At 40.6% G+C, this 26,977-nt stretch overlaps 1 protein-coding gene across 3 annotated transcripts in view; it reads right to left on the bottom strand.

The window, feature by feature from the left end:
• Window positions 1-3,057: 3,057 nt before the first annotated feature.
• The window catches only part of LOC133633533 (high affinity choline transporter 1-like), a 36,296-nt gene continuing 12,376 nt past the window's right edge, over window positions 3,058-26,977 (bottom strand). For all 3 annotated transcript variants that reach the window (XM_062026082.1, XM_062026081.1, XM_062026083.1), the window contains 6 exons: window positions 26,731-26,886; window positions 12,176-12,324; window positions 6,306-6,449; window positions 4,394-4,547; window positions 4,085-4,302; window positions 3,058-3,909 (listed from right to left, as the gene is read on the bottom strand). In XM_062026082.1, coding sequence (XP_061882066.1) covers window positions 3,370-3,909; window positions 4,085-4,302; window positions 4,394-4,547; window positions 6,306-6,449; window positions 12,176-12,324; window positions 26,731-26,886 — 1,361 coding nt within the window. In that variant the 3' untranslated portion in view covers window positions 3,058-3,369. The remainder of the gene's footprint in view (window positions 3,910-4,084; window positions 4,303-4,393; window positions 4,548-6,305; window positions 6,450-12,175; window positions 12,325-26,730; window positions 26,887-26,977) is intronic.

Raw genomic sequence — 26,977 nt, 5'->3', positions numbered from 1 at the left:
AAAGATTACAGATGGTACAAAATGCGGCTGCTAGACTTTTGACAAAAACAAGAAAGTTTGATCATATTACGCCTATACTGGCTCACTTGCACTGGCTTCCTGTGCACCTAAGATGCGACTTTAAGGTTTTACTACTTACGTATAAAATACTACACGGTCAAGCTCCTGCCTATCTTGCCGATTGTATTGTACCATATGTCCCGGCAAGAAATCTGCGTTCAAAGAACTCCGGCTTATTAGTGATTCCCAGAGCCCAAAAAAAGTCTGCAGGCTATAGAGCGTTTTCTATTCGGGCTCCAATACTATGGAATGCCCTCCCGGTAAAAGTTAGAGATGCTACCTCAGTAGAAGCATTTAAGTCTCATCTTAAAACTCATTTGTATACTCTAGCCTTTAAATAGACTCCCTTTTTAGACCAGTTGATCTGCCGTTTCTTTTCTTTTCTTTTTCTACTCTGCTCCCAACCCGGGGTGGACCGCTAGCCTGTCCATCAGATGGGGACATCTCTACGCTGCTGACCCGTCTCCACTCGGGATGGTTCCTGCTGGCCCCACTATGGACTGGACTTTCGCTGATGTGTTGGACTTTCACAATATCATGTCAGACCCACTCGACATCCATTGCTTTCGGTCTCCCCTAGAGGGGGGGGGTTACCCACATATGCGGTCCTCTCCAAGGTTTCTCATAGTCATTCACATTGACGTCCCACTGGGGTAGGTTTTCCTTGCCCGTATGTGGGCTCTGTACCGAGGATGTCGTTGTGGCTTGTACAGCCCTTTGAGACACTTGTGATTTAGGGCTATATAAATAAACATTGATTGATTGATTGATTGATTTATTTAGTGCTGACATTTGTGTGTGGATTGGATTAGTTCTCGCGGAAGAAAAGGCAGTACAATTGGACCTTGGTATACAAAGGTGATGGCCCTATCCGTGAGAAGAGACTACATGTTTGGATTGATGTCAACATCTAAGATCCAACTGCACTCCAACTCTTTTGCCTGTCCGCCCAGGAGAGGGCGACAAGACCAAAAATACACATCAACCCAAAAGTTAAGTTAAAGGCCTACTGAAATGAATTGTTTTATTTAAACAGGGATAGCAGATCCATTCTATGTGTCATACTTGATCATTTCGCGATATTGCCATATTTTTGCTGAAAGGATTTAGTAGAGAACATCGACGATAAAGTTTTGGTCGCTGATAAAAAAGCCTTGCCTGTACCGGAAGTAGCGTGACGTCACAGGTTGAAGGGCTCCTCACATTTCCCCATTGTTTACACCAGCAGCGAGAGCGATTCGGACCGAGAAACCGACGATTACCCCATTAATTTGAGCGAGGATGAAAGATTTGTGGATGAGGAACGTGAGAGTGAAGGACTAGAGTGCAGTGCAGGACGTATCTTTTTTCGCTCTGACCGTAACTTAGGTACAAGGTTTCATTGGATTCCTCACTTTCTCCTTTTTCTATTGTGTATCACGGATTTGTATTTTAAACCACCTCGGATACTATATCCTCTTGAAAATGAGTCGAGAACGCGAAATGGACATTCAGTTACTTTTATCTCCACGACAATACATCGGCGAAGCTCTTTAGCTACGGAGCTAAAGTGATAGCATCGGGCTTAAATACAGATAGAAACAAAATAAATAAACCCCTGACTGGAAGGATAGACAGAAAATCAATACTATTAAACCATGGACCTGTACCTACACGGTTAATGCTTTCCAGCCTGGCGAAGCTTAACAATGCTGTTGCTAATGACGCCATTGAAGCTAACTTAGCTACGGGACCTCAGAGCTATGCTAAAAACATTAGCTATCCATCTACGCCAGCCAGCCCTCATCTGCTCATCAACACCCATGCTCACCTGCGTTCCAGCGATCGACGAAGGACTTCACCCGATCATAGATGCGGTCGGCGGCTAGCGTCGGATAGCGCGTCTGCTATCCATCTCAAAGTCCTCCTGGTTGTGTTGCTGTAGTCCGCCGCTAATACACCGATCCCACCTACAGCTTTCTTCTTTGCAGTCTTCATTGTTCATTAACAAATTGCAAAAGATTCACCAACACAGATGTTCAGAATACTGTGGAATTTTGCGAGTAAAACAAAGCTTTTTGTACTGGATACAATGGGTCCGAATACTTCCGTTTCAACCATTGACGTCACGCGCATACGTCATCATACATAGACGTTTTCAACCGGAAGTTTCGCAGGAAATTTAAAATTGCACTTTATAAGTTAACCCGGCCGTATTGGCATGTGTTGCAATGTTAAGATTTCATCATTGATGTATAAACTATCAGACTGCGTGGTCGGTAGTAGTGGGTTTCAACCTGTAGAAGTAGATTGCACACTGTCCGGCCTCTACCTTCAGACCTGCACAACTTGGGTGTCCCGCCTGAAGAATTCAACCAACACCACATTTATTTTAACAGGATGGCCTAATTCTTAACTGAAATTTAACCTGAAGTAGGACTTCACACACTAGTCAATATTTACAAAACTGAAAAGTACAGTAGTCTAAAATTATTCTCAAACTGGTTAATCAAAACACAAAAAAATATACAGCTGAATTCTCTTTTTTTCTTTTATCAGCAACTTTAAAAACTTAAAAATCTCCTTTGTCCACCCTCTCATTTCTCTTATTCCTGTATTTTTACAAATTGGTGCATATCTCCATTAACAAACTCCTTTAATTTCATGGATCAATACTTACGCAAAATGGAGACTCAAAGGCTGGATCCTCATGTGGCAAAACACAAGTCCCTCTTAACAAGTGGGAGTCCAGGAGCAAAAAAAAAAAGCTAGATAGGACAGCACCAAATTGACAGGAAGGACAGCTGAAGAATACAATACTTGGAAAACGACTTGATGAGAGTTGTGATGTCGTCAATGAACGGAATTAAGTTTTGTCCTCTTCCTGCAGCAGCTGTGTTAAAATATGCTTAGTAATGAGCTACAGGCTTTTTTACCTAGATTAACTGGACTATCGCTGTGACTTTTAGTGCTGTTTTACACAAGATACCAGGGTGTCTAACTTGAGAAATACACCAATATTTATTCACGCAAGGAAAACTGGAACATGACCAAAGCAGGAACATGAAACAAGAAGATAACACTTTCGTTCCCAAATGGAAAGGAATTTAAATGGCTGAGCCAAGTCTGTGTGATACGGATTATAACAAGGCTCATCATTTTTTCAGTGTTCTAAATCAGTCACATAACATTTTGTGTTCATGGATAGTTCAAATACAAAGACATTGACGACTTTGATCATTATTTTTTCTAGGAGTTAACTGATGTTAGGGTGCTCTTGTTGGGCAGATGAGCATGTCTGCCTCCTGTCCGGACCCATTTATTTACTTCTTAGGCCCGTCTGCCGCTGGTGGTGTCCAGTAGCTGCTTGAACATGGATACCTTTACTTTGTTTCCACGGGTCCTCTTGTCTTCGGAGATGTTCTGCTGGCTTTTGATCTTATAAAAATCCCACTTCTCAGACAACAGGCCTTTGTCAAAAATGACACTCATCAGCCAGGAGATCAGCAGGATGGACAGCAGCGAGGTGACCATGATAGTAGTGCGGAAGGGGAAGTATTGGGTAAGTGTGCCCTCTGCATTTTTCCGGATGCCGGGGTAGAAGATGACAGGTGGCAAGCCGATGAGTGGCTCTCCACTTAGACCTCTCATAATGATTCCCACTAAGAAGCCCAAACTAGCACCGTAGCCATTGGACACCTTGAAGAAAAGGATGCAAACCAGCTGAGGGAACATGATGGTGAAGGACATGTCCACACCCACAAGCCAGAAGACCAGAACACTGCTGTCCAGGAAGGTGAGGCCAGTACCAGCCAGACCCACAGCCACCACCGAGATACGAATAACCCACTGCATCTCACGGTCTGATGCCTGACACAAGAGTGAGAGAGAACTTTAAAATGTGGTTTATATAGTCTTGGGATCATAAGAAAACACAATGACCAAAAGCTATTTGTCATAAAGTCCCTAATGTTTGTACATTTAGGGACTTTATGAAACATTTAAAAATGTTAGTGTGAAAGTGCATTCTAGCTCAAGTTTTCACCTGCTTTCTGAGAATGTTCTTGTAGATGTTGGAGGAGAACAACGACGCAGCGGACAGCAGGGCAGAGTCCATGGAGGACATGACAGCAGCAGCTACAGCTCCAATACCAATGATGGACACATAGTTGGGAGTGAGGTACTGCAGGGCAATGGGGAGGATGGAACCTGCCTCGCCACGCTGATATGGAGTTGGTAGTCCATAGCTTGTTGCGTTCCAGTCTATGGAATTATTTTATAGAGAACCAAAAATAAGAACACGTTTAAGTCAAACCTTGCTTCCAGAACTGAAGTTAAAACATTTAATGTATACCAGTAGACGCGGCAACCGCTCCGAACAATATAGAGGGGACACCCAGCACCAGGCAAAAGGCAGCTGAAATAAAGCAGGTCATTTGAGCCTGGGTGTAAGATGAGGCGGCCAGTATCCTTTGGTAGAACGCTTGGTAAGCCAAACCACCACAAGCCTGGTAGAAACAAATTTAGCGTTAAGATGACAGGAGGCAGCACAAGACGGAACAATCCTAACTTAATTTGCTGGTGACTTGACCACTGGGATCATGGTACTTTTTCAGACCAAATAACTAAAGTTCTGTTTCAATTCAAAGGGTCATATTATGATTTTTTTTCTACATTTAAAACATTTTCTTGTGGTCTACATAACGTGATGATGGGTCTTTTGGTCGAAATGTGACATAGATTGTCTTACAGACAATCTTCAAGCTCCTTTCTGACTGGCTCTTCAGGATGCGCCGTTTTGTGGACGTTCTTATTTACATGTTCGACTGCGTCTTCTCCCCATCAGCCAAGGCAGATATAAGTTAAAACTGTATTTCTGTTGGCAGACTTTCATAGAATGCCTCTACCTATCTCCTGTTCAAGTGGTCAACATTTTTTACATGCGATCTATCCTGGTCAGCCAGTTCCCTCTAGCGGTGTCTCTGTCTCCTCTCCCCCTGATGCATGGTCAGCCAGTTCTCACTGTGAGGACCATTTTCACATTGAAGACCATTTTGGACTCCAAATGGAAAAGGTAAGGGTGTTTTAAAAGTTGTTCGACAAAGAAAGAGTTTTTTTGGGTCTCCCGTTACTGTATCCTGGACCTGTCACTCATTCGCAACTTCCATTTGCTTAATCTAGGTGAACCAGAGGAACCAGGTGCACCATGTCCTTCAAGAGGGGGGGGGGGGGGGGGCGGCTATCCTTCTTCCACACTTGTCATACCTTCCCTTTGTGCCACGTCTGTGTTGCAGTTGCCATGTTTGGGTTCTGTGCACAGCTGTTACCAGTCTCCATTTACCCTGTCTTGTTGTTTTTTGCTACGGTTTCTATAACTCCTCGTTACCTGCATGTTTCCAAAGCCAGCTAGTCCTTGTTACTTATTCATCTTCTGTGTTTTTGCGTATTTGTGGGTACCTATATTTTGTGCCTCAAACTACCTGGATAACATTGTCTTAACCAGCTTGCTCAGTTATTTTGTTTGTTGTGGCTTCGCTCTGTTCAGTTGTTGTTTTTAAAGATTTTCTTTGCCACTTTCACAGGGGCAGCAGTCTCAACAATAAACCCAGACATCCTTATCCCCGGCTACTTCGTCCAGCTCCTCCCAAGGGATGCCAAGGCGTTCCCAGGCTTGCTGAAAGACTTAAGTCTCTCCAACATGTCCTGGGTCTTCCCCATTGCCTCCTACCTTGTACCCGTGATCTTGTCCTTTTGGTCACAACCCAAAACTCAAGTCCATAGGTGAAGCAAAGAATGTTGATTGACCGGCAAATTGAGGGATTTGCCATTTGGCTCAGCTCCTTCACCACGCCAGACCCATGAAGAATCCTCATTACTGCAGATGCTGATCTGCCGGTTTATTTTACAATCCATTCTTCCCTCACTTGTGAACAATACCCCAAGGTACTTCAACTCCTCCACTTGGGGGAGGATCATGTCCTCAACCCAGAGATGGCACATCCTTTTCCAGGCAAGCTAACACCGGACTTGCACGATAGCACTTCCACTAGGACTTTCCGAGGGAGACGGTCGAAAATCTTCTCCAATTCCACAAAACACATGTAGACTGGTTAGGCAAACTCCCATGCACCCTTGAGGACCCTGCTGAGAGTATAGAGCTGGTCCACAGTTCCACGACCAGGTCGAAAACTACTCTGCTCCTAATAAATCCAAGGTTTGAATGTTCGGCAAGACAACAAATATAATTAGAAACACTTTCGACTCACCAGCACCATGAAGTCGTCAAACCACTTGCCGGCTTCATTATACTCCACCTTGCCAATCCAAGGAGCCTGGAAGCCCTGATTGTAGGCGGTCAGTGAAATGTCCAAAGAGTGCGGGGTGGCCAATAGGAAAGGGACACACACCCACTGTGTACACAAACACAAAAACACTTAGCTGATTTGATTTTATCTATTAAACAGAAATAGAAAAACACAAAACAGGCCTCTCAGTAGACGCCAATTTCCCATCAGGTTCCTGCCCTGCATCCATAAAGAAAAATAAACGTACCTACAAAACCCAAAACCACTGAAATTGGCACGTTGTGTAAATCGTAAATAAAAACAGAATACAATCATTTGCAAATCCTTTACAACTTATATTCAATTGAATAGACTGCAAAGACAAGATATTTAATGTTCGAATTGGTAAACTTTGTTATTTTTTGCAAATATTAGCTCATTTGGAATTTGGAATGCTCATCAAACACTTATTTGGAGCCCACAGGTGAACAGGCTAATTGGGAACAGGTGGGTGCCATGATTGGGTATAAAAGCAGCTTCCATGAAATGCTCAGTCATTCACAAAAAAGGATGGGGTGAGGGTCACCACTTTGCGAACAAATGCGTGAGCAAATTGTCTTAACAGTTTAAGAACAACATTTCTCAACGAGCCCATGTGGTGTATCGTTTACACACTGATGTCGTTTTTTGATGCAGTACCGCATGAGGGATCGAAGGTCACGGGCATTCAATGGTGGTTTTCAGCCTTGCCGCTTATGTGCATTGATTTCTCTAGATTCTCTGAACCTTTTGATGATATTATGGATCGTAGATGGTGAAATCCCTAATTTCCTTGCAATAGCTCGTTGAGAAATGTGGTTCGTAAACTGTTCGACAATTTGCTCACGCATTTGTTCACATAGTGGTGACCCTCGCCCCATCCTTGTTTGTGAATGACAAAGTATTTTATTGAAGCTGCTTATAAGTAGAGTGTTATGTCATTTTTAAAGGGGCGCTGTTATGCAAAACCAACTTTTCTTACCTGTTGGCACTTGTTTTTGTGTATTAAGTATCCTCATAGGTCATTGCGGAGATATTTATAAAACAATCTTGCCTTGCCTTGTACGGTAGCGTAATCGTTGCTCGTGCCTCACAGCGAGAAAGTCCTGCGTTCGATGTGCAGTTTGCAAATTCTGTCCGGGTACTCAGACTTCCTCCCAGGCTGATTGGCAACACCAAATAAGCCGTAGTGTGTGAATGTGTGAATGCTTGTCTGTCTATCTGTGTTGGCCCTACAATGAGGTGATGGTATAGGATATGGTATAGGTATAGGTCCCCGCCCCTCCGACCCCTTCATACTTGCTCCAAACGAGCAATTTGGAAATCGAAGAGTTGGTGACGTATTTGTCGCTAATTAAGTTAGAGGATATCTCTAAGAGCTTTGTGCGAATCCGCCATTGTCCAGTCTAAGATTTAAGTCACTAAGTTGGGACGACATTCATGTCTCTCGTTTTTGTGTTAGCATTTAAGCTAGTCATTAGCATACTAGCTATTTTTTTTTAAGTAAATGAGCAGTATCACCACCCTTGAGTTTACTGAATTGGAGTTAGCTTTACAACAACTTTATTTTAAAATGGTGATACTGAGTTGTACAGCAGTTTGTCAATAATACTGTTTATCTTTACATCCCTAATGACACCTATCACAGAATTTCCTGAACTGTGAAATTCAATTCAGACACATACATTTCCAGAAAAAAATACTCATACGTTCAAGTCAATTTCACACCGTCAGCTGATAATGATCAATAGATGTCATAATAAAGTCATTAACAAACGACAAAACTACAAAAAAATATTTCAATAATAGCAATAACTGCTTTTACTACATGTACAAACAATACAGCAACAACATAACATTTTATAATAATTCATTAATTATACACCACAGTAGTAAAAACTAGGGTTGTATCGGTACTAGTAAAGTACTGCGATACCAATTAATCATAATCGGTACTATACCGCCTCTAAAAAGTATAGTTTCTCTTTTTTTTTTAACGGGCATGAAGGTGCACCGTCGTCACTTCGTGACTTTGCTGGTTCTACGAGCAGAGGAGCAATGTTCGGCAACACTGAACGCCCTCAGCAAGAGGTGCCTTAAGACATGGCTAGCTAGCTAGCGGCTAACGTCCATCCGCAGTGTTTTCTACTTCTAAATCACTAATCCTTGCCTCCATGGCGACAAATAAAGTAAGTTTCTTGCGTATCATCCCTGCAGGACGAGGAATAGCTAAACATGCTTCACTACACACTGAAGGTGGGTACAACAGCTCACTGGTGCCACCGCTAACAACCTGGCGCACTTGAATGTAAACAAATGGATGGCTCTACACCTGACATCCACTTTAATGATACCAAGTACAAGAGTCTAGTCGATACTATAATGATGACATCGATATTTTACTTTTCTTTTAAAAAAAATTCATATTATGTTTATAAACTCAGGAAATATGACCCTGGACACACGAGAACTTAAATTATGACCAATGTATGATCCTGTAACTACTTGGTATCGGATCGATAACCACATTTGTGGTATCATCCAAAACTAATGTAAAGTATCCAAACAACAGAAGAATATGTCTTTATTACATTTTAACACAAGCATAGATAGAAAATGTTAATACAGAAAATAACCAGATATTAACAGTAAATGAACAAATAGATTAATAATTCATTTTCTACAGCTTGTCCTTCATAATGTTGGCAAAATAATAGAATGAGAAATGACACAATATGTTATTGCATATGTCAGCAGACAATTTAGGAGCCTTTGTTTGCTTAGACAAGTTGTCTAGTATGTTCACTGTTTGATTCAAGGACACAAATTGTTCTTGGATTGTAATAAGAAACATGTTTAATGTACTTGTAAGATTTTTTGTTAAAGTAAAGCCAATAATGCGATTTTTTTGTGGTCCACTTTTTTTTAGAAAATTATCGAAAAGTATCTAAATACATTTTGGTACCGGTATCAAAATATTGGTATTGGGACAACCCTAATAAAAACATTCACGATATCAGCACGTTTAACTGCATGTACTAGAGATGGTCTGATCTAGTATTATAATCGGCATCAGTTTTGATACTGGCCAAATCTACTGGATCGAATATGGTAACAAAAATATATACCTGCTCAAACCTAATCCAAAAGCCCAAACTATCATGTGATCAGACAACAAATTCACTAAGTTGCACCAACCTCGACAGCATTCCAAAACTTACATTTCTCTGTGCACTTTTAAAGGAGAACTGCACTTTTTGGGTAATGTTGCGTATCATTCACAAACATTAAGAAAAGACGGCGGATGTATTTTTATTTATGCATTCAAAATATTAAATAAATGCGATCAAAACTCCTCTTACAACAGAGCCTATGGGAACTGCTCTATTCTGCTTATAAAGTGCTTAAAAAAACATCCAAACACCTCCATTAAGGGTTCATATACATGATGTAAGTATATATGTAATGTAGTAACAGGACATTAAATCTTTACGTATTTTGCTAATTTTAAGCATACAGTGTCAGTAACTACAGTTTGTCACTACATCTGTAAGTGCAAGTTAAAACTCTACTAAGCAAAGTGAAAGCCATTTATCAACAACACCCAGAAACGCCTTTAAAAACGCATCACAACGTTCGCTTTTTATTACTACTGATTACTACTCACTGCAGACTTTGGGATAGCCAACAAACATAATAAAACATTACTTACTGTGCAAGGTCTGCTGGCATTAGGATGCCTATTGCTAGGATGTTCATATATTCTCATTTAGATGAAGAATGACTTCACGAACAAAAAATGTGGGTGGAACCAAGCGTCTTTACGTGTTGTTCTCGCCATTTCTGGTTCTAATCTAATTACTGTTTCCATCGTTGACATGCTGTTGCCGTTATTGGAATGTGAAATGGCTTGTTACTACAGTTTGGTTGAATTAAGCACACAGTTTCTGTTTTTGGCCACACATCAGCTGCCTGGAGAGAGATGATGATGTCATTGTAAATACGCTGATGATGATTGACTGGGTGGGCGGATCATGCCCTACTCACGCTGTCTCACTGCACGCTCTGACTGACACACAACAAGACCCCCGATAATTGTGACAAGCCACAGCCAGGGAAATTTAAAGGTAGCGTTCTCAAACTGCAAGTACTGGCACTACTTTTCGCTCATTGAAATTAAAGGCAAGAATGTTTATGCAATGCGCACGCAATGTCCAGGAATAAAGCGTTTATCCACGTCTGCCTCAAGCAACTCGAATTACACCTCACATCAACACGTCAACACGACAATTATTGCTGCTGCTAACCCAACCCCAAGCTCAAATGCAGCCATTTTTTAAAATCAGATTCATCACATTTTGGAATTCAGATTAATCATGTTTAATCACAGGTGATTACTCGCTTGCATTATTAAAATTAGCTTAAGAAAATACCCTATTTTTGTCCACAAATGCATTTATTGTCAGACTGTCATTCAGGAACGTTATGAAATGTTTTACTTGAATGCATGTAATTTATTTGCCCAAAACTTTCGAACAGTTTTACCTTAAGTTCTTTCAGGCTGTATTTTGGTTTACAGGTGCAAAGGATTGCACTATTTAAAGGATAAATGTTCCTTTGTGTCGTTTTAACCTTGATTCACATTTTTGGTACTGTATTGAGTTTTGTCATTTCAATGTTTATTGTTGTTATTTTACATCAGACCTGGTGAAAAGGCCCGGGGGCCGCATGCGGCCCGTTAAGTTTTTCAATCTGGCCCGCCGGACATTCCCAAATAATTTGTTTAGGTCTTTAAAATCAAAACTGTAGCCGCCATTATGATGTGCAGTGATGTTTTCAAATGATCGTAAGTCTTGAACTATATAAAGTATTTCAATGGTTGGAATCTGCGCTTTTACATGATATACTAGTTACTATGGTAATCTAATTAGTTACTGTGCTAATGTAAGTCACAGCAGCTCAGACGAGGCATCAAGCAGTGTGGGTGGGGTGCGTTTCCACAGAGTGTCTGCCTGAAATGCGGGTCAGGGACAGACGTGGAAGGAGATTACAACAAAGTTCTAAAACTTAGTGATATGTCAGATATATCAGATGGTGGGTTTTTTTTTTACCCTTCGCGTTCATATTTCGCTGTGTTTGTTGCATTTTTGTTGCGTTTCGCTTGATTGTAAAATATGTCGCCCGAGGGGGGGTGTGACGTGTCAATATTCAGTGTTTTATCATTCATAGTTAATATTGTAAATCCCACATTCTGTATTTTCATGTACATTCTGGGTGTTTTATTCAGTAAAAAAGTTTCAAATTCCATTCCGTTTTTTAAGGCGGTCTGTCATAACGTTATTAGCATTCAAACATTATTGTGAGGTTTTGTATTAGTGTTCCTAAAAATAGATGTACCAGCCCTCTGACCCATTTTGATGATCCATATCATATGGCACACTGCAATCTATTGAGTTCAGATAAATGCCAAATGTTCTAAAATACTGTAGTTTTCATTCTTCGTTCAGATAATATAAACATATTTGATGTTAAAGATGTTATTGAGCGTAATAGCGTATTAAATAACAAAATTTAAAATAATGTCAGTTACTTTGCTGAGTACTAAATACTCTGACAATGAGGAAACTGTGTTACTAACTCAGATGATGCACATTTACTAACTCGGTTACTTTTTGGCAGAAGAATTTTTTAACTACAACTAATCACTCTAAGGTAAGATGACCAACACTGGTAGTGAGTGATTTTTCTGTACATTAACTCATAATCATCAGAATGTTGAGAAAATTAACTGTGTGTGAATAGATGCTACATACCAGGCTGACAAATATGAGGGTGAGCTGGATGACATCCGTGTAAGCCACAGAGTAGAGCCCCCCCAGGAGCGTGTAGACAATGGCCACCAATGAGGAGATGATGATGGAGTAGATGTAAGAAAGGTCCAGGATCACACTCATAGTTCCACCTGCAACAACATTGCATAGCTGAGCACCGGTAAGTTGTCCAATGCATAGAGATAATTATTGCATGCAACATTTTACTATCACAGGTTTAGGTGATTATTATTAGGTTCTCAATCTCTAATTTGCTTTTAAATCTATTTTTCTCACACACACACATATACATGCATCCACTTTTAAAGGCCTACTGAAACCCACTACTACCGACCATGCAGTCTGATAGTTTATATATCAATGATGAAATCTTAACATTGCAACACATGCCAATACGGCCGGGTTAGATTAGTAAAGTGCAACTTTAAATTTCCCGCGGAATATTCTGCTGAAAACGTCTTGGTATGATGACGTTTGCGCGTGACGTCACGGATTGTAGCAGACATATTGGTACACCATTGTGGCCAGCTATTAAGTCGTCTGTTTTCATCGCAAAATTCCAAAGTATTCTGGACATCTGTGTTGGTGAATCTTTTGCAATTTGTTTAATGAACAATGAAGACAGCAAAGAAGAAAGCTGTAGGTGGGATCGGTGTATTAGCGGCTGGCTGCAGCAACACAACCAGGAGGACTTTGTGTTGGATAGCAGACGCGCTACCGTGAGTACAGCTTTGGCTTCCAAACATTTGATCGCTTGCCCGTACGTGCGTGCCGCTATGTGCATGTCACGTACGTAACTTTGGGGAAATATATGTGCTGTATGAACTTTACGGAGGTGAACGGTAATTTGGGCTGTGGGATTGAGTGTGTTGTGCAGGTGTTTGAGTTGTATTGGTGGGTTGTATGGATGGGAGGGGGGAGGTGTTTGTTATGTGGATTAATTTGTGGCATATTAAATATAAGCCTGGTTGTGTTGTGGCTAATAGAGTATATATATGTCTTGTGTTTATTTACTGTTTTAGTCATTCCCAGCTGAATATCAGGTCCCACCCGCCTCTCACAGCATCTTCCCTATCTGAATCGCTTCCACTGCCCTCTAATCCTTCACTCTCACTTTCCTCACCCACAAATCTTTCATCCTCGCTCAAATTAATGGGGTAATCGTCGCTTTCTCGATCCAAATCCCTCTCGCTGCTGGTGGCCATGATTGTAAACAATGTGCAGATGTGAGGCGCTCCACAACCTGTGACGTCACGCTACTTCCGATACAGGCAAGACTTTTTTTATCAGCGACCAAAAGTTGCGAACTTTATCGTTGATGTTCTCTACTAAATCCTTTCAGCAAAAATATGGCAATATCGCGAAATGATCAAGTATGACACATAGAATGGACCTGCTATCCCCGTTTAAATAAGAAAATGTATTTTCAGTAGGCCTTTAGGAGCCGCGAAAAAAGCTAAGTATTATCTTTCTTACAAACAACAAACACAGCTTTCTTTATTCCTTCCCAAGCTTATTAAGTAGTCTTATCAAACTTGCAAACTACCCACTCTCTGTCTCACCGGACTTCTCTAAGTTGCGGCCCCTTCTCCGAACACAGCAAGAACTCAACTCGGTGAAAGAAACAAAGTGAGTATAGCTCCCTGCTCTTCGTGCCCCGTTCTCATGGATAGGTTGGCCCTACTAGAGGACCAACTAGAGCAGAATAATCTCGTAACTTTAGATGTTTTAGAAATGATGTCCATAAAAGTGTATAAACAGAAGCGGTGACAAAAGGCAGCCCTGGTGGAGTCCAACTCTCACTAGAAATGGCTCCGACTTACTGCCGGCAATGCGGACCAAGCTCTGACACCGATCATACAGGGATACATACTCTCTCAGTACTCCCCACGGTCGCAGGCCTTCTCAAAGTCCATAGAGCACACGTAGATTGGTTGGCCAAACTCCCATGCACCCTCAAACCCTGCCGAGTATAGAGCTAGTCCACAGTTCCACGACCAGGACGAAAACTGCACTGCTTCTCCCGAATTCGAGGTTCGACTATCCGGCGTAGCCTCCTTTCCAGTACCCCTGAATAGACTTTACCGGGAAAGCTGAGGAGTTCCTGTTTCCCTTTTTACAGTGAGGAACCCCCACCCGTCTGCCAATCCAGAGGCACCGCCCCCGATGTACACACAATACTGCAGAGTCCTGTCGACCACAACAACCCCACAGCATCCAGAGCCTTAAGGAACTCCGGGCGGATCTCATCCACCCCCGGGGCCCTACAACCAAGGAGCTTTTTAACTACCTGTGCAACCTCAGCTTCAGAAATAGGAGAGCCCACCACAGATTACCCAGACACTGCTTCCTCATAGGAAGACCTATAGATGAAATTGAGGTGGTCTTCGAAGTATTCCCTCTACCGTTCCACAACGCCCTGGGTCGAGGTCAGCAGCACACCATCTCCACCTAACACGGTGTTGACTGTGCACTGCTTCCTCCTCCTAAGGGCAGCAGATGGTGGTCCAAAATCGCCTCGAAGCCATTTAGAAGTTGTTTTTATGGCTTCGCCGAACTCCTCCCATGTCCGAATTTGTGCCTCTGCGACCCCCAAAGCTGTGCCCCACTTGGCCTGTCGGTACCTGTTCGCTGCCTCTGTGGTCCCATGAGCCAAAAGGACCCGATAGAATTCCTTCAGCTTGACGGCATCATTATAACTTGACGGGTTCTGGGATTACCGCCATGACAGACACCTCACATTGCGGCCACAACTCCGATCGGCCGCCTCGACAATATAGGTACGAAGCATGGCCCACTCGGACTCATGGCCCACTCGGACTCATGTCCTGCGCCTTATTCGTGACATGTTCAAGGGTCTTCCGGAGGTGGGAATTGAAACTTTTTCTGATAGGAGACCCTGCTAGACGTTCCCAGGAGACCCTCACAATGTGTTTGGGCCAACCAGGTCTGAGCGGCATCTTCCCCCACCCTCTGAGTCAATTCACCACCGGGTGGTGATCGGTAGAAAGCGCCGCCCTTCACTTCACCCAAGTGATTTTAGCAAGAGACTGATTATAGTGGAGTTCATATTTGGAGGAAGATGAGTTTCCTTTAATCTCTAAATCTATTTTTGTAAATATTGGAGTCAGCAGTGACCAGAATGTTTTGTAGAACTCCACAGGGAACCCATGTGGCCTTGGTGCTGTTGAGGAGCATCATGAATTTCAGTTACTGAAATAGCGAGATCTAAATTTGATACCTGCTTTGTATTTAATTTTGGTAAGTCTATATTATTAAGAAATGTCTCAATATCTGTAAGAGATGGGTCAATCTGGGGTGTATATAAGTTTCTGTAAAAGTCTATACAGATGGAATTCATTTCCTCAGGAATGTGCGTAATGTTCCCAGCTGAATCCTTAATCAATGGTATACAGCTTTTTTCTTTATTTAGTTTAATTGGGTCAGCCAAATATTTTCTTGGTTCATTGTCATGCTCAAACTCCCCCAAGCGTAACCTCTGCAGCATCGAGTTTTCTTATCAATTTTTTCTCTTAAGTCTAATATGGGTTTTGTCTAATTGTTCAAAATGTATTTGTTTTGTGATTTAGCATATGCTTTTAGCATATGCTATTTCTAATGGTTTGATTTCATTTTCAATTTCCTGCTCTAATAAACATTCCTTTTTTTGCTTGTATGATGAATAAGAAATAATTTTCCCTCATATAACTACTTTCGCGGTCTCCCAGAGAATGCACTCTGCGGTTTCTGGTTGGTCCTTAAAATCTAAACAAATCTGTCCATTCTTTCTCAAAATAGTTGAGAAAGTCTGGGTCCTTTAGTAATGATGTATTAAGTCTCCATTGTTTTGTAGGGACAGTGACAGTTGTGTTAGTGAGGGAGAGTGAGATAGGTGCATTGTCACTGATGATGATAGGGTGGATGTGAATTTTTGTGAGGTCAGATAAAATTGAGCTACTTGTTAAAAAGTAGTCAATGCGAGAGAACGAGTGGTGAATTGGAGAAAAATAAGTGTATTCCCCAAGAGTGCGGTGATAAGAACCCCAGGCATCGCAAAGACCGTAATCGTTCATATATTGCTTAAGTATTCCCACTGATTGAGACTCACGGTGACTCCAAGTCACGCTGGACCAATCTATATTTGGAGTAAATTCTAAGTTAAGGTCCTCTCCTAGAATCAAGGACAAGTTTGAGTGAGTGGAGAGTGAAGAGAAGAACGTGTGGAAAAAGGAGGGGTCGTCAACATTTGGACCATAAATGTTGGCAATACAAAGGTTTATCCCGTCAACAGAAATATTAAGAATTATGTATCTGCCCTCTATGTCAGTAATGGAGTTATGGAGTGTAAAATTAACCTTTCTAATAATGAGAACGGCTACGCCTCTCTGTTTGGAGTTGTGGGTATGCGTGTGGGTATTGTGGTGATTGCAGTTTTGAGGTATCGGACTTGGAGAGGTGAGTCTCTTGTAATAAAGCAATGTCTGCTTGCATGTTCTTCAAATTATTAAGAATTCAAAAATGTTTGTCCCTGGACCGACTCCATGCACATTCAATGTGACACGCTGTATAGTGGACATAATAAACTAGATTGTGGCTAAGTGTATGGGTATATGTGTATACTTTATGTGTAAGTATATGTATATATATATATATATATATATATATATATATATATATATATATATATATATATATATATATATATATATATATATATATATATATATTTATATATATGTATCTAAATGTAAGCCTATCATGCATATACAGTATTTATGTGTGCAAAGGTAGTAAATGTTTATAGTTGTGCATGTATTAGTAGATAATTGTGAGTGTGTGTAAATTAATTATGGTAAATGCTGATGACGACAAGGGGAAGGTGGAGAAATAGAAAGGGAAAAACAAAAAACATTAAATAAACAGGAAATGAAATAAGTGAGATAAAAGGAAAACAAGAAAGAAAAACAATAAACAGTTAATGCTTCTCCGAAAGAGAGAGCGGTTGGTGTTTACGTTGGTGTATTAGAGAAAGCAATTTAAAAAGAAAGAGGGAATGAAGCATAATGACATTTTTTTTACAGCATTTACTGTGCTTCAGATGTTAATACAGCCACGGCGTGGCTTCCGGATAGCGGTAAAGTTGACCGTTGATAAAAAGTTTATCCACCATGATGATAGCGCGGCATCCTTCGGCAATATACTTCTTACGAAGCGGAAACAGATGGTGCCGTCTGTTGAGGATCTCTTTGGGGATGCTCGTTAATGCTTTTCAATGACATCTATTTTTATGCTAGTAAAATATATGTATGCGGCTTTGAAGAAGATTTGTTTTGTAGTTTAAAACTTTAAAGTGTAAAAATGAAGATATCCCTACCTCGCCGGTTATGCTTTTAAAGGGAGCTCTGATTAAGTTTAGATAAGTAATGGTAGGACAACATACACAAAAGTGTTTCAAGATAGCTAAATATACTGCTAGTTTAATAAACCATTAAAATTATATTTTAGTCTAAAAAATAACATAGCTTGGTTACAATGCACATTAATTTTGTAAATGAATATTCAAATAACATCTAGTTGTTTAAATAATTATAGTGTGACCTTTTTTTTTTAATATATGAAGTAGCGAAAAAACTAATTAGGAAATAAAGACTATAAAAATGGGACCCATAACCTCCCTGCTTGGCACTCAGCAACACGGGTTGGAGTTGGGGGTTAAGTCACCAAAATGATTCCCGGGCACGGCGCCGCTGCTGCCCACTGCTCCCCAAGGGGATGGGTCAAATGCAGAGGACAAATTTCACCACATCTAGTGTGTGTGTGATAATCATTGGTATCTTTAATCTTTAATCATATTTGTGTTATATGTAGTATTATTTGCAGTATTTATAAAAATACTGTTTGTTAAAACTAGTGTTGAAAAAATATTACATATACTATTGTTGGTAAAATGAATGTGTGTAGTGTTTAATAACAGGACAATGTTTACAAGAAAAGAAAAGCTTACTTCTACAGTAACTTTTTTCCTTCTTTATTACACTTTTAAAGTCCTTTCTGATGTAAATTCATACACGTTGGTAGATACTGAAGATAGTTTGTAGTAGTTAAAATAGGAACAGAGAGGAACGTTTACTGTCATTAATAGGTGTAATTATTCATTCATTCAATGATACAATGTACAAAACAGACTTATAGCATATTGATACCAAAGAATAAGAATAACTTGAAATTGTAAAATAAATTTGCATAGTCTGAAATAAGAAACATCTTAAACTGTCCAAGTGTATTTAAGTACAAATAAAGTTTGTAATATTGTTGTTTTAGGTAAACATTAAAACCATGAACATACTGAAAATAGTGAGTGAATGAATGACAAAGTACATAAAGCACATATTGTTTGTAGAAGTAAAAAGTACTCATTAATCAAATTACTTTCTGAAAGTAAGTGTGGCAACACTCCCTGGGGTTGATAACGAAGGCTCTCAATTTGGAATAAGCCTCGTCATCTGATTGAACCGGTTCATACACAACTCGCATTGAGCAATTCAGACACGTGGGCCTTGTTGTGACGTCTTTCTTATCATTCGCTCTCTGCTTTGTCATCCACAAGTTGCAGTCGTTCCGCGTATTTTACGGTTGTCGATCAGAAACTTTTGTTTATGTTCCAACACATTGTACGTAGTTTATGCCCGCTTTGGTTAAAAACCTTGTGGAACTGTTGAGTTAGATCAGGGGTCGGAAACCCAAAACATTGAAAAAGCCATATTGGACCAAAAATACAAAAACTAATCTGCCTGGAGCCGCAAAAAAAGAAAAGCCGTATATAACATTCTTATAATGAAGGCAACACATGACGTAAGTGTCTGTATTAGCTATAATAGCCTACTATCAAAATGACTGTGTCACAGGCTGAAGCAAATCTTCGTTGACAGAAATGTTGAAAATTAATATTTATTCTACACATTTTCACAACATTAGAAACCATTAGTAAATCAGAGGCTACTCAGAAGGTGAGATAACTCCTGTAAATTACTGGCTTTTAATGGCCAAAGGTATAGATGTGTGTGTCCAAGTTAGAGGAAACGGCAGGGTGTCTTCTTCTAATAGATTTACTACAATCTTTGGCAAGCTAGGTAATGTTTGCTATGGTCTGGAACAACATGGTACACAAACAACTATCTTGAAATGCAGCCAATATTACATACAGATAATGTGTCATGAGACATGCAAAACTAAATTACATACAAAGAGGATACAAGTAAAGGATACTAAATGAGCTCAAATATACCTACAAATGAGGCATAATGATGCAATGTGTACATACAGCTAGCCTAAATAGCATGTTAGCATTGATTAGCTTGCAGTGATGCACTGACCAAATATGTCTGATTAGCACTCCAACAAGTCAATAACATCCACTAACATCACCTTTGTGCATTCACACACAGCATAAAACTTTTGATGGACAAAATGAGACAAAAGAAGGAGTGGAGGATTTTACATTTAAACAAACTGTTGCATCACAGTCCACACTATGGTGAGTTCAAGAACCACCAAAATTAGTCGGACAAAACGATGTTCACCAAATACTCTCGTCAGTGAAGCATACACAAAATCATATTAAACAGTGGGCTTTCTAACAATTGTGAAGGTTTGTGTCATGTTTGTTCTCAAACAAAAAACTAAAACAAAAAAAAATGTTCCCCTATCTTTTTCCATTTTGAATCCTCTTTTAAAAAAGGCTCCAGGGAGCCACTAGGGCCACTGAAGAGTCACATGCAGCTCGAGAGCCATGAGTTGTTGACCCCCGAGTTAGATCTATAGCTTTTTGTTGGTCAATGAAAGCTGATGAAAGATGACATCACATGTCCACCCTGGAATTGATGTGTGTTTGAGCGCTGCCCTGGAACAACCTGATAAAAATTATGATACAAACCCCGTTTCCACATTAGTTGGGAAATTGTGTTAGATGTAAATATAAACAGAATACAATGATTTGCAAATCATTTTCAACCCATATTCAGTCGAATATGCTACAAAGACAACATATTTGATGTTCAAACTGATAAACATTTTTTTTTTTGCAAATAATCAGTAACTTTAGAATTTGATGCCAGCAACACGTGACAAAGAAGTTGGGAAAGGTGGCAATAAATACTGATAAAGTTGAGGAATGCTCATCAAACACTTATTTGGAACATCCCACAGGTGTGCAGGCTAATTGGGAACAGGTGGGTGCCATGATTGGGTATAAAAACAGCTTCCCAAAAAATGCTCAGTCTTTCACAAGAAAGGATGGGGCGAGGTACACCCCTTTGTCCACAACTGTGTGAGCAAATAGTCACAGTTTAAGAACGTTTCTCAAAGTGCAATTGCAAGAAATTTAGGGATTTCAACATCTACGGTCCATAATATCGTCAAAAGGTTCAGAGAATCTGGAGAAATCACTCCACGTAAGCGGCATGGCCGGAAACCAACATTGAATGACCGTGACCTTCAATCCCTCAGACGGCACTGTATCAAAAACTGACATCAATCTCTAAAGGATATCACCACATGGGCTCAGGAACACTTCAGAAAACCACTGTCACTAAATACAGTTGGTCGCTACATCTGTAAGTGCAAGTTAAAGCTCTACTATGCAAAGCGAAAGCCATTTATCAACAACATCCAGAAACGCCGCCGGCTTCTCTGGCCCCGAGATCATCTAAGATGTACTGATGCAAAGTGGAAAAGTGTTCTGTGGTCTTGACGAGTCCACATTTCAAATTGTTTTTGGAAATATTCGACATTGTGTCATCCGGACCAAAGGGGAAGCGAACCATCCGGACTGTTATCGACGCAAAGTTCAAAAGCCAGCATCTGTGATGGTATGGGGGTGCATTAGTGCCCAAGGCATGGGTAGCTTACACATCTGTGAAGGCACCATTAATGCTGAAAGGTACATACAGGTTTTGGAACAACATATGCTGCCATCTAAGCACCGTCTTTTTCATGGACGCCCCTGCTTATTTCAGCAAGACAATGCCAAGCCACATTCAGCACGTGTTACAACAGCGTGGCTTCGTAAAAAAAGAGTGCGGGTACTTTCCTGGCCCGCCTGCAGTCAAGACCTGTCTCCCATCGAAAATGTGTGGCGCATTATGAAGCGTAAAATACGACAGCGGAGACCCCGGACTGTTGAACGACTGAAGCTCTACATAAAACAAGAATTGGAAAGAATTCCACTTTCAAAGCTTTAACAATTAGTTTCCTCAGTTCCCAATCGTTTATTGAGTGTTGTTAAAAGAAAAAGTGATGTAACACAGTGGTGAACATGCCCTTTCCCAACTACTTTGGCACATGTTGCAGCCATGAAATTCTAAGTTAATTATCCATCTCAGTGGCCTAGTGGTTAGAGTGTCCCTGAGATCGGTAGGTTGGAGTTCAAATCCCAGCCGAGTCATACCAAAGACTATAAAAATGGGACCCATAACCTCCCTGCTTGGCACTCAGCAACAAAGAGTTGGAGTTGGGGGTTAAATCACCAAAATGATTCCCGGGCGCGGCGCCGCTGCTGCCCACTGCTCCCCAAGGGGATGGGACAAATGCAGAGGACAAATTTCACCACATCTAGTGTGTGTGTGACAATCATTGGTACTTTAATATTTAATTTTAATCTTAATTATTTGCAAAAAAAAAATAGAGTTTATGAGTTTGAACATCAAATATCTTGTCTTTGTAGTGCATTCAACTGAATATGGGTTGAAAAAGATTTGCAAATCATTGTATTCCGTTTATTTACATCTAACACAATTTCCCAAGTCATATGGAAACAGGGTTTGTATAAGGCACAATAGAAACTCACTGCACTGGAGGTGACGCTAGCATAGCGACATGGCATAGAAATTACAAAACTTGGGTAGAAAGAAGCCAAAAGTAACTTGTTGCGCAGCACGAACAGGACTGCCAGACAGGAATAAATAGCTCTCTGATTCGTGATCAGGAGCATGTGATCATTTTGGCTACTAATCAAAGCGAGGTGCAGGAAATCAGCATCCCTGGCAACTAGGAGGTGCTAAAACAGAAAATTAATTATAAACTAACAATAATCACAAAACATGACATGACCTGGCGTGACAGGTCATAACATATACCGTCTTTTTCAGACTATAATAGGAGGTGATAAAACAGAAAATTAATTATAAACTAACAATAATCACAAAACATGACATGACCTGCCGTGACAGGTCATAACATATACCGTATTTTTCAGACTATAAGGCGCACTTAAAATCCTTTCATTTTCTCAAAAATCGACAGTGCGCCTTATAACCCGGTGCGCCTAATGTACGGAATAGTTCTGGTTGTGCTTACCGACGTCGAAGCAATTTTATTTGGTACCAGTAGATGGTAGTCACACATAACAGATATGTAGACTGCAATATGACGCCAGCAAACACCAAAGCTTTAAATGTTCCATTGAAAATAAAGAACATTACACACGGCACTCAAAAATCTGTCAAAAAGTTTTAGTACGACTTTGAATCCGCACCGCTTGATGGATTGTCGGCCCATTACGGCTACCGTAGTCATAGATTCAAGTATTACTATGGTGTGTGTATAAGGACCGCAAAATGGCACCCATTAGCAGACTTATTATCTGGCGTTGTTTCACACTATTATGCAAAACCAACTTTTCTTACCTTCTGGTACTTGCTGATGTGTATTTGAGATCTACATAAGTCCTGAAAATTTGCGCACGTCCGCCACTGTAGTCCGTGCCGACACCGTAGTCGATAAGCTTCTTCTTTTTCACTATCTTCTTGTTATGGGGCATTCATCCTCCGCTGTTGCCATTTCTAATATAAAATAGTTCTAATATAAAGTAGTGTAAAGTTCTAACTAATATCTCACTATGGAAGTACTAAAAACTACCGGTGTTGTGAGTTTACATTATTCACTCACAGAACTTTAGGTATTAGAGAGTTCCGGTCGGATGGTTTTTCACAGGACACATTTCCGGCGTTGTTGTTGCACTAGTGAGACGCGGATGATTTAAGTAAAGTCTGAATGTCATTAAAACAGTTAGCTCCATCTTTTGACACGTCTTCCACTCGCGCCCTTGCACGCTACACCGCTACAACAAAGATGACAGGGAAAAGACGCTGTCGAAGGTGAGCAACGTCAGTAAGACCACCCACAAAATGGCGCATCATGAAGCGACTGTCAGAAAGCGGCTTGAAGATGGTCTGTAAAACATAATCTATGCAACATTTTGACCAAAGAACCACCATTACATGTTATGTAGACCACAAGGAAGTGTTTTCAATTCAGAAAAAAATCGATAATATGACCCCTTTAATGTGCCCTATAATCTGGTGCGCCTTTTATATGAAAAAAGACCTGAATAGACCCCAAATAAGTGTTTGATGAGCATTCCTCAACTTTTTTGCCACTTGTGCCAGCATTTTTTAAACATGTTGCAGGCATCAAATTACAAATGAGCTAATATTTGCAAAAAATAACAAAGTTGACCAGTTCGAACATTAAGTATATTGTCTTTGCAGTCTATTCAATTGAATATAGGTTGAAAAAGACTTGCAAATCATTGTATTCTGCTTTTATTTCCGATTCACACAACGTGCCAACTTCACTGGTTTTGGGTTTTGTACTTCGTGTTCAAGGCGGATAGTATTTTACACCTTTTACATCCTAATGGGGAGGGGACGGACCTGAAGTTAACTGAAGTTACCCTGTTGACACGATGGATGGGGACATGCTGTGTCAGGCTAACTAAATCTGATGCTGGGCCGTGGGAAGCATGGGAGTGGTTAGTAGGAGTTGAATGAGAAGTGTGTGTACAAAGGGATGTACACACACTTCTCATCAGTAACAACATGTACCCGCTGGTGAGTATAGACGGAGGGCAAAGCTTAGAGACGTACTGCAGTGTTGCCGTTTAGCAGCCTTGAGAGAATCTGGGGTCGTGGCCCATGTCTGTGTCGTCTTATTGACAAACACTGGAGCCTACAGGAGATTCTCTCAAAAATGAGGCAGAATCGCTGGTTGTACTTCAATAATAGTTATTGTTTGTTCAACTTTCTCCATCATTTTGGTATAAAATATATGTGCATGACTTAAATCAGCTATCACGTGGGGTCCAAAAAAGTGCCACCCGTGAATACAACCCAAGCGGGATGATAACAACACTGGGATGAAACCTATTTTAGGCATGTCCAATGTTTGCAACCTCATACGTGTGTGTGTGCGTGTGCGTGTGCGTGTGCGTGTGCGTGTGCGTGTGTGTGTGTGTGTGTGTGTGTGTGTGTGTGTGTGTTTGTGTGTGTGTATGTGTTTATACCCTTCTTAAGACATCAAGGAAAAGTACCTTAAAGTTAGGACCGAAATCATGGTCCAGTTCAGAAAACCGTTGCATCTAATAGAGAATGTCTCATTTGCACCCCTGGTGGTGAAATCTATCAAAATTAGGATGGTCCCAAAAAGGAGGGATGTTTCAAATTGACGGTGTGTCGGTTATAAAAGTTCTCCCCCTCTGGTCAACATATGAAAGGACAAGTGTGTGTGTAAACCGGCTCAGTGGCCTTGTTGTTAGAGTGTCCGCCCTGAGATCAGTAGGTTATGAGTTCAAACCCCGGCTGAGTCATACCAAAGACTACAAAAAATGGGACCCATTGCCTCCCTGCTTGGCACTCAGCATAAGGGTTGGAATTGGGGTTAAATCGCCAAATGATTCCCGAGTGCGGCCCACGCTGCTGCTCACTGCTCCCCTCACCTCCCAGGGGGTGACCAAGGGGATGGGTCAAATGCAGAGGACAAATTTCACACAGGTGTGTGTGTGACAATCATTGGGACTTTAACTTTTGACTTTAACATTTGAAGTGCTCCCCCTCTGGCCAACATATGTAATAACACGTGTGTGTAAGAAATTGAAATGTGCCACCTTTGGCACATTAAAAAAACTAAATAAATAGGTATATAGAGACATACTGTAATAACTTGAAGTAAATAATGAAGATTACAAACAAATTACAAACAAAAAAATAAAACAATTTAATTTACTAAAAGCTTACCTTTTTCATATTTGCATAGTATGTATATATTATTAATGTTGTAAATACAAATGTTTATATATCGAGAAAGGGTGGTCCTAAAGAGGTAGGCATTTTTCGGAATGTGTGTGTGTGTGTGTGTGTGTGTGTGTGTGTGTGTGTGTGTGTGTGTGTGTGTGTGTGTGTGTGTGTGTGTGTGTGTGTGTGTGTGTGTGTGTGTGTGTGTGTGTGTGTGTGTGTGTGTGTGTGTGTGTGTGTGTGTGTGTGTGTGCGTGTATGTGCGCGCATCTTATATTGATCTCTACGTGAGTGCTACATTAACTGGCCAAGTACGTATGTTATTTCCGTATACAAGCGTCGACATTGAGCTCAGATAAATAGGAGAGATACAGAAGTTTGCATTGTCCCTTACAGCTTTTGTTTGTGTATTTCCAATTTCCAATCACTTCTTTGAATCTTTTTATAAGCTAGATTTGTTTTAACATAACCAGTTTTAATATTAGTATTTCTCAGCTGTTTGTCTATTCCAGAATATATGTATTTTTTTAAATACTAAAAGAGTATTGTCTGAGAATTTGGAATCAGTTTGAATCGAGAATCGATTCTGAATTGAATTGTCTCCCCAAGAATTGGAATGGTATTGTTGTTTGTTGAACGATTCACATCCTCAGTCTAGCTTTTTTTGTCTATTCTGGAATATATGTATTTTGTTAAATACCAAAAGAGTAATTGTCTGAGAATTTGGTATAAGTTTGAATCGAGAATCGATTCTGAGTGGAATAGTCTCCCCAAGAAGGCGGATAGTATTTTACACCTTAAAATACTATCACAGTAACCGTAGGCACGGTTGGGAGAGTGGCCGTGCCAGCAATCTGAGGGTTCCTGGTTTGATCCCCAGCTTCTACCAAGCTCGTCACGTCCGTCACGTCCGTCACGTCCGTCGTGTCCTTGAGCAAGACACTTCACCCTTGCTCCTGATGGGTCGTGGTTAGGGCCTTGCATGGCAGCTTGTGCCATCAGTGTGTGAATGTGTGTGTGAATGGGTGAATGTGGAAATAGTGTCAAAGTGCTATGAGTACCTTGAAAGTAGAAAAGCGCTATGCAAGTATAACCCATTTACCATTTTGTTGAACGATTCACATCCTCAGTCTAGCTTTGTTCAAGCTCACGTTCCTTTGTAAACAAAGCCCCACTCTACTTTGTATCAAAGCCTAGTCTACCCAGAGCTGTGTTGACAAAAGTCTCTTGGATTACAGTAATGACCCACAAATCACTGAAAAATGCATATCCTCCAGTTTCTGAAACTGTCAACAGCGGGAAAAGTATTGAAAATGCTGCCACCGGAGACAGCGGCGGTGTTGAACGGTTTTAATAAAATACATTTAGAGACTTAATAACTTAACTTAACTTAACTTAACTTAACTTAACTTAATAGGCCGTTTTTGCCCATGCCTGTTATCAACAGTTCTACAGAGTAAATAAACTCACCCAGGCTGACGAGTGTGCGTGCCACCCATAGCACATCAGCGATTAGTGCCGGAAAAATCAGAGCAGTGGCCAGCACGTTCCCGTACTTCTGCTGAAAAGGATCCATCATTGTCACATACTTGTTTTTTCTCATGGGCTTTGCAAAGAAAAAGCCACCTGGGAAGAGGGAGTGTAGGTATGAAAAAAAAATGGTTTTGGAAAATAGTCATGCAGCTATCAATGAAAAGCACAAACAAAAGACAGGAAA

This window comes from Entelurus aequoreus, linkage group LG18 (genome assembly GCF_033978785.1).
Source record: "Entelurus aequoreus isolate RoL-2023_Sb linkage group LG18, RoL_Eaeq_v1.1, whole genome shotgun sequence".
Lineage (NCBI taxonomy): Eukaryota > Metazoa > Chordata > Actinopteri > Syngnathiformes > Syngnathidae > Entelurus > Entelurus aequoreus.
The sequence above is the reverse complement of the archived record's forward strand: the minus strand, read 5'-3'. Positions and strand labels throughout refer to the sequence as shown.